The sequence below is a fragment of the Mandrillus leucophaeus genome, unplaced genomic scaffold (assembly GCF_000951045.1).
Source record: "Mandrillus leucophaeus isolate KB7577 unplaced genomic scaffold, Mleu.le_1.0 Scaffold762, whole genome shotgun sequence".
In the NCBI taxonomy this organism is placed as follows: domain Eukaryota; kingdom Metazoa; phylum Chordata; class Mammalia; order Primates; family Cercopithecidae; genus Mandrillus; species Mandrillus leucophaeus.
Genome location: NW_012108275.1, coordinates 1805899 through 1814400, shown reverse-complemented (window position 1 = coordinate 1814400; position 8502 = coordinate 1805899). Strand labels below are relative to the sequence as shown.

Genomic DNA, 8502 nt, shown 5'->3' with positions numbered 1-8502 from the left:
TCCCAGCATACCAGCCTTCATACTCCTGATGCTTGGAATGTGCAGTTCCTCTATCAGTTACAATCTGCTGTGCACAACTTCTATTTTGGGGCTAAGTTGTTTCTTTACACAGAAACCAGTACCCTTGTCAAATCAAGTGAGTGCATGAGTCATTTGTGCATTTCCTAAAAACCATCACATCAAATTTTCCTCATCTGTTATCCATTTTCTTTTTTAATTAGAAGGAAAAAGCATTAACAATGCATATATCTTGGTGAAAATCCTAAATGTTCATAAACTACTGTTACAGTAAAAATGTTTCTTGGCCGGGAATGGTAGCTCATGCTTATAATTCCAGCACTTTGTGAGGCTGAGGTGGGTGGATCACTGAGGTCAGGAGTTCAAGACCAGCCTGGTCAACATGGTGAAATCCTGCCTCTACTAAAAAATACGAAAATTAGCTGGGTGTGGTGGCACACGCCTGTAGTCCCAGCTACTTGGGAGGGTGAGGCAGGAGAATTGCTTGAACCCAGGAGGAGGAGGTTGCAGTGGGCCGAGCTCACACCACTGCACTCCAGCCTGGGTGACACAGCAAGGCTTCGTCTAAAAAAAAAAAAAAAAAAAAAAAAAAATTAAAAAAAAAAGTTCCTTTGGTGGCGACTGAATTTTGTACTTGTTTAAGAAATGATCAGTTTCCATTTGCATTTTCATCAACTATGTAACTTAAACACCTCTGCTAACTTGGGGCTCAACTTCAATCGTTCATACTATGATCTGTGATATTTTAGACACTATTGAATGGCTGGAGATGGTGGCACTAATTAATTACAGTTTAGAAAGTATTTGATGGCTACTCTGATTTTTGAGAGTCCGATAAAGCAAAGAGAACCAGTGTGGCCCCAGACAAGACTTAATTTCTCACTTTCAGGTGACTTGAAGTGTGGGGGGAAGTGAAGCTTGTTCTTTCCCCATATCATGAATGGATATTTTTGAAAAGCTTTGATTTCATTTAGGTGTTAGTACATTATGCTAAGGAGCTGATGCTTTGGGGAGAGGATACTGCCTTCTATGCGAAGACAAACAAGGACGCCTAAAATGTCCTTAGGTAGCCCTTTCTGCACTCCAGGGGCAGTTAGAGGGCAAATATTAGGTGTGTCTAATCTACTTAGGAATTTGAACCCAAAGGGGTCTGTTAAACAATTGGCCCATTTGTCTGAATCTTTCTGAACTTTTTCTGCTTGTGCATATCTTCTGATCACAAAATCTTGTCAAGTATCCCAAGAGTACTCGCTCCTGTGAGGCCAAGGCCAATGCTCATTTCTTTTGCTCGCTTATCTTCTGAACAAACAACGTGTTAGAAGGAGAAGAGGCAGAGGGACATTCTAGTAAGATTTGTCCCGCTGGAGAAGAGAATGATCCCAAAGAACATTGCCACTGTCTATCTGCAATATTATTAGACCTTACGTTTAACTGAGGGAACTTCTACCAATGGCTTTATTAATAATGTAGTAATGTCCGTTTCTAGGGCTTTATTAATAATGTAGTAATGTCCGTTTCTAGTGTCATTCAATGTTCCAAAGGCTTTGTGAAATTGGGCACTGAGACTTTTCCTATTTCCAATTAAAACAGTGGAAATTTACCAGTTGTTTCGTGGACTGCTTAATATTTGAATTTATTCTGACCTATTGTCATAAGATTGCTTATCAAATAGGTGTTCTATGTTCCCAGAAAAATGACTGAGGCTATTAAGATTCAAATCATTGAGAGAAGAAGAAAATCTCAGATTTTAACCTAAATGAGAAAGAACTAATTTAACCTTTCATTTTATCTTTCTTTCATATATTACATTGAAATAGAGAAAGAGGGTGGAAGAAATCTTCCAGAATAAGGAAGATAAAATCTGACTGAGTAGCAGGGGAATATAATCCTAGAATACTAGTTCTTCTTTCCTCCCGGGTGTGGAAAGGGGGACATGTGGGCCGTTTTGCTACCATGGAAACCAACCAAGGTATGTGGGAGGGGGAGGGAAGGCCCCTTTGAGGCCCATCCTCCCCTTCTTGGAACTTAAAGATCTTACTTTTCTCAGAGTTAAAGTGTTCTAGTCAGGAGGTGATCTTTCTAATGGCAAGAGGTGTGTGTGTGTGTGTGTGTGTGTGTGTGTGTGTTTATTTTATTTGAGTTCCAATTTGCCTTCTTTCCTACTTTGCCTTTTAAATCTAGTGATTCTGGCTGTCTTTAGTCTAGACTCACCCAGAAGGAAAGTTGACAGTTAAAGACAAAACAATTGTTGAGTACACATTGGGTATCAGCACAGCCTTCTGTTGTGGGGATGCATGGACTGCAAGATATCTAACACATCGCATAGAGTCACTAGATACAAACTCACTATTATGCTAAGCTATATCTGTCCTGTTCCTATTTCCATACTCAGAGATCTCTTAGAAAATAAGCAGCTCAAAATAAATTTCCTCTCCTCTTTAATTCAGAGGAATTTCTGAGCCACCGTTCTCTTTAATTTTTAAAACTGATTATTAAAAACTGTCATCCTCAACACAGATACAGAAGCCAGTCCTCCTGGGTTTGCTGTTTCTTTACAATCCTGTCACAGGCATCCACCTTTCCGCTTCTTCCTTCCCAGTCCTTTCTAAGCTGCAGTGGAAGGCGAAGGAGCAAGGAACCAGGTATTTGGAAGGCTGGTGAGCATGCCAGTCTGTCTTTCTGGAAGGATGTTATAGGAGAGAAGAGATCAGCTTGGTAGAAATGTGCCACTGTGGATGGTAGGAAGTTCTCATCACAGGAAGCATCCTAGACTAGGTTGGAAAATCTCAGAGGAGGAGTTGGATTAGATGCCCAGTAATCTCATTTTTAAAAAAATAAGCATTCTATTTTTTAAAGCAGTTTAAGGTTCACAGCAAAACTGAGCAAAAGGTGCAAAGATTAGCCCTCTCCCCACCAATCTCTCCATTATCAACATCCCACACCAGAATGGTGCATTTATTACAACCCATGAATCTACATTGACATGTCACGATCACTCAAAGGCCACTCTACATGAGGGTTCACTCTTGCTGTACATTCTATGGGGTTGGATAAATGTATGACAAGTATTCACCATTGTTGTATCATACAGAGTATTTTCACTGTCCTAAAAACCCTCTGTGCCCTGCCTGTTCACCCCACCCTCCCCAGATTTCCCGGCAACCACTGATCCTTTTACCACAGTTTTACCTTTTCCAGAATGTCATAAAGTTGGAATTATACAATATGTAACCTTTTCAGATTGGCTTTTCTCACTTAGTGATACGCACTTAAGGTTCCTCCCTGTCTTTTCATAGCTTGATAGCTCATTTCTTTTTAGTGCTAAATAATATTCCATTGTCTGGATGTACTAATATCCTTATGTTAGTTTCTAGAGATTGCAGGATAGCACTGCTAGGGTATCCACAGAGATGAAATAAAAAGGATATGACAGCCTGATATCTGTGATTTCTACTGAGAATGAATGGCTGAGTTTCAGAGTTCTGAATGAGGGAACATTGCTAGTGCTCGGGAGTCAACCTCAGTGTGGCTTGTGTGGAGCCCCTGACTCTGTGCAAACAGGATGTGGGAGGGCTTATGCAGTCCAAGTGACAGAGATGCAGCACACACCAGCTGAATCTGAACAGGGACTGTATTGACTCCTGTAACTGGGGGTAAGTCTGCATTTTCACGCATGGCTGAATGTAGTGTAGGAAAAGGTGCTATCAGGGTCCTGGCTGTCTCTGCCTCTCAATTGTCTTTTCTTCTGGGTTGGCTTCAATTCTCAGCTGACTCTCCACGAGGTAGCCAAGATGGAGCTCCAGGCTCACTTTCTACCAGCTGGTTGACACCAGTGCAAATGAAGAACCTCTTTCCTAGCAAAACTCTCAGGGATGGATTTAATTGGCCCAGCCATGAAGGAATCCCGGGGGTGGACGCCCCTTATTCCACAGAATTAGGGACTGGGATCATCATACCACCACCTCCTGGACAACATGAAAGTGGGGCAGGAGAGGTTTCTAAAGGAAAATTGGGAGTGCTCTTATTAAAAGAATGGAAAATGATTCTGAGCAAGGGAGGTCAACAGATGTTCTTTGTAGCCAGACTACAGGAAACGTCCAAAAGAGTGGAGATGGGTGTTGGTACGGTTTGGATATCTCACTCAAATCTCATGTTGAATTGTATTCCTCAGTATCAAAGGCAGGACCTTGTGGGAAGTGTTTGGATCAATAGGGCAGATCCGTTATGAATGGTTTGGACCATTGCCTTGGTGGTAAGTGATCGCTTGCTCTGAGTTCATATGAGATCTGTTTGTTTAAAACTGTGTGGCAGCTCCCCTCCCACTCTCTCTCTCTGTGGCTCCTGCTTTTGCCATGTGATGTGCCTGCTCCCCATTCACCTTCCGCCATGATTGTAAGCTTCCTGAGATCTCCCTGGAAGCCAAAAAGATGCCAGCACTGTTTCCTGTAAAGCCTGTGGAATCATGAGCCAAGTAAACCTTTTTCTTTATAAATTACCCAGTTTCAGGTATTTCTTCAGAGTAATGCAAGAATAGCCTAACACAGGTGTCAATACATACTACATAAAAGTAATGAAAACAGTGGTCTTGAATATGGTCTCAAAGCAATCAATTCAAAAAGAACCTCATTATACCTTTTTATAATTGAAAGTTAAATGTCTACTGGGACATGATCTCTCCTTTTCTGGGCCTTTGTGTTGTTTGGGCTGCTAGAGAAGAGTAGAAACAATGGTGAACTCACACTGAGTTCCTGTCTATCTGTTTCCAGTGTGTCTTCATGTACTGCCAGGAATAGAAAGGTAAACATGACATTTCCTAGACTCCCTTGCAGCTAGGGTAACAGATACAAATGAATTTAATTAATCAGATGTGCTCAGAGATTTGAAAGGCAGAAGCAAGGAGGAAAGATTATTTCTGCTGCTTGGTTGCTTTCTGCTGCCATGCACAATTGAGATATTGGGCTTCTCTGCAGCAACTTTCCAATGTCTGGTCTCTAACTTTGTGAGTTTTGAGAGAGAACAACAGAGGCAGCCACTGTGTTCCCCTGATTATGGAAGAGGCAGCAGCTTCCTGCATGGGCCAGTTCTGCAGTGCTGCTCTAGGAGCCATTTCTGTAGGTTCAGCCTAGAGCCCGCTATTCTAGCCCTTCCAATGACATTGAAAGCAGGTAATTTCCTGTATTAAATCATCTTCGAGTTAAAACCGCTAGAGTGTCTGTTTACTGGATCCAAACAAGCCGAGTTGACAAAAGTCTCAAGAAAAAATAAAGTCTAGTTCTTGTGCAACGCCTGGATGTTCAGAGAGGGCTGATTTGGGAGCAACTCCTGGTGACGTGGGCAGAGGAGCAGCTCATTTGGCTTCCATGGGGGCATGTTCCTATGGAAGAAGGGAGCACCAAGGCAACTTCTGGAGATTTTCTCATCAATATAAGGGCTCGTCCTTAGAAATCACTAGGGCTCTTCTCTCTGTTCACCCAACAGGAACTATCCACTGTTCCTTTAATTCATTTTCTCAATGTGAGGCCTTTGCTATATTCACTAATGCTTTCATTTATAATCCACAACTATTTACTGAGCACCTACTGGAAAGTGTTATTCTCTTTGCGAACTAACGCATCTCGCCCCCTCCTGACTCCCTGCTCCATACTCCCACGTACATGCACACACACATGCACACTGTACACAACACACAAACTTCTCAACTCCTTTACCGCCCACTCCTTGACTGCCACAGCCCAGGTTTTTAGTACTAGTTTGTGCTCCTGTAATTCCTGAATTTTCCCTATCAAAGCATTTTCTCACATTATATTGAAATTGCTCATTCACTTCTGTCTCTCATGCTGAATGTAGCTGCAGGGATGGCAAAGGTTGCATTTCTTGTTTGCCACTGTAGACTCAATACCTAGCATAATGTCTGGTATACACATAGCCCAGACATCCAACAAATATTTATTGAATTTATATTCTGGCATTCTAAGGGCTTCCAGGGACTGAATTGTCTGGGCTAAATCTCTTAAGATCAAAGGAAGTGCTAAAACTCCAGATGCTGAGATAAAATTGAACCTTGGCAAAATACTTCTTTCTTTTCTTCCCAAACCCCTCATGTTTCAATTCCCCATCCTTGTCTCTTTTGGCTTGACCAAAAAAAGAAAAAAAAAAAAAAAAAGGTGGAGGAGTTTTTAACCCGAGACTTTTTGCTTTCTCACTTGTAAAATGGAAGCATAGTGAATTAAAGATGGCCACACATTCTTTGACACCATTCCCATTTAAAGATAGGATTGATGTTCCTGCTCCTTGATCTTTAATCTCGGTGGGCTCTGTGACACTTGACCAATAGAACAGAGCAGAAGTGATGTTGTGCCAATTTCCAAGTGCAGGTCTTAAGAGACTGGCAGCTTCTACTTGGTTTCTTAGAATGTTCACTCAAAGGGAAGCCCGTCGCCATGCTGTGAGAGAGCCTGAGCTAGTCCCAGCTGTTCTGCCCATTCCAGCTGACACGCAGACATATGAACGAAGATACCATCTTGGATGTCCTGCCTAGTTGAGCCTTCAGGTGATACCAACCCCGGCTGCCATCTGACTGCAACAACGTGAGAGATCCTAGGTAAACACCCCCCAGCTAAGCCTAGTCAACACACAGAACTGTGAGCCACTGAAGTTTGGAGTGGTTTACTAAGCAGCAATAGATAATGGCAACTAGAAGTAATGGTAATACCTACCTCATAGGACTGTTATGAAGGTAAAATGAGATTTTTAAATGCAAAACTCCTGTGTACAACCTAGAATGAAATAAGCACTCATTAAGTATCATCATTTCTCCTGCCTTGCCTCCTTCCTCTTTTTAACTCTATGAATGTCTCAGAAGGAGAGGTAGGTGGAGTGGAGATAGGCTATATGCTAGGTATTTGGAATTTGAAGAGCTCTCTTTTCTTTTTTCCATCTTTCTCTTGCTTCTTTCTCTTCTGTGTTCTTTAACACATAGCCAGATCGTTTAGATCTAAAATAAGAACACCAAATCAAGCCTTTGCGTTGCAGACAGAAAAATCATAGGTTTTGTATGGGCTTATAGTAATGAAAATCAAGCCCAAGAAGCTAAATGATTCAAAGCAAAATTCCCCTTGACAGTTTTTGTCCTCTCTCTCTCTCTCTCTCTCTCTCTCTCTCTCTGTGTGTGTGTGTGTGTGTGTGTGTGTGTGTGTGTGTAGAGAGAAAGCAGTTAAACAAATACTTTAGCCTACATAATTATTTTACCATGTAAGCATGATAGAATTGCAGGCTTTCTGGAGGGGAAGGATTTTAAAAGCACATGGTTACCTGTAATTATAGTCTTGCAAAGTTTGATTTTATAGAAGTGACACTCAAGTCTGATTTAAACCATGCAGAAAGACATGCTGCATATTGGAAATGCTCTTTTTCTTTCTGACTCAAATGGCTATTTTGTTCTAGTGATCTCCCTAGAAGTCAACATTTTATTATGCTTATTGTAAGGTTGTGTGTCTTTCTAATTATGTGGCCCATCCTAGAAAACTTGCTACCTTGAGATTACCTTTCTATTTCTCCCTGCATTCCTGCAAACACCTAAACCTCTGTAGACAAGAGGTTCATCTCAGAGTCTGAACTGGCTGAGGTTCATAAATTCTGTCAAATACCTAGTCAATTAAGTTCAGGTTGGAAGAGAGGGTCAAATTAGATGCGTGACATATGTGGATAAGGGCATTGGTTTATTTCACATTTCAGACTTTAATGTGAGTGGGTACACAAAGTCACAGAGTTTGTTGTCATACCCCAGCATAAAAGCCTCTGGGACAAGGTTGAAAGGGTAGCGGGGAGAGGGCCTTGGATGGGGGATGGGGTGGTTAACTCGCGACTCTAGTGACATCTTGCCATCAGCTGCAGCTACAGACTGTAGCTTGCAAGAGGAATTTGGCCTGCCATTGAAGATGTGTTTCTCAGATGAGACTGTAAGGGGCCGGAGCTTGGGATTTTAGGAGTGCAGGGCCCACCTCTTCCTTGGCATCAAGCCACTTAACTAAACTCTTGCGGTGTCTTATGACCAGGGACGAAGTGCGGGGCCCCTTCAGACGTCGCAGCTGGGCTGTTTTCTTTCCATTTCACAGTTCCTGGAGAAGGTGTGACTGAGTGAGGCGTTGGAAAGCTTGTTCTATAATTACTTCTTGATCCGCTTCTGGGCGTGCTGTGCATGCGTCCGACCATGTGTGTTCGCGTTAGCTTGTGCTGTCGACAAGAGCCAGAGAATGTGGGTCTAGGATAAAATGTGGATGATATTTTTGCTTCAAATGTCACATTTTAGGGGGTTCTAAAGGTCTTAGGCTGGGGGCTTTGTGGATGACTCCAACTGTAGCCGAATCTATGAGCCGGAATGTACCCAAGCCAGTGCAATCGCTCCAAATTAGGGCATGCGGCACTAAGCCGGGCAGCAGACACCGCTCCCGGCCCGTCGCGAGCCGGCGCCCCAGGTGGGGGCTG

The 8502-nt window shown here is 42.5% G+C and overlaps 1 protein-coding gene across 1 annotated transcript in view; it reads left to right on the top strand.

Moving 5' to 3' along the window:
• The first annotated feature begins 1951 nt into the window (after window positions 1–1951).
• The window catches only part of RASL11B (RAS-like, family 11, member B), an 11455-nt gene continuing 4904 nt past the window's right edge, over window positions 1952–8502 (top strand). The window contains exons 1-2 of the mRNA XM_011966520.1: window positions 1952–1987; window positions 2536–2660. Coding sequence (XP_011821910.1) covers window positions 1952–1987; window positions 2536–2660 — 161 coding nt within the window. The remainder of the gene's footprint in view (window positions 1988–2535; window positions 2661–8502) is intronic.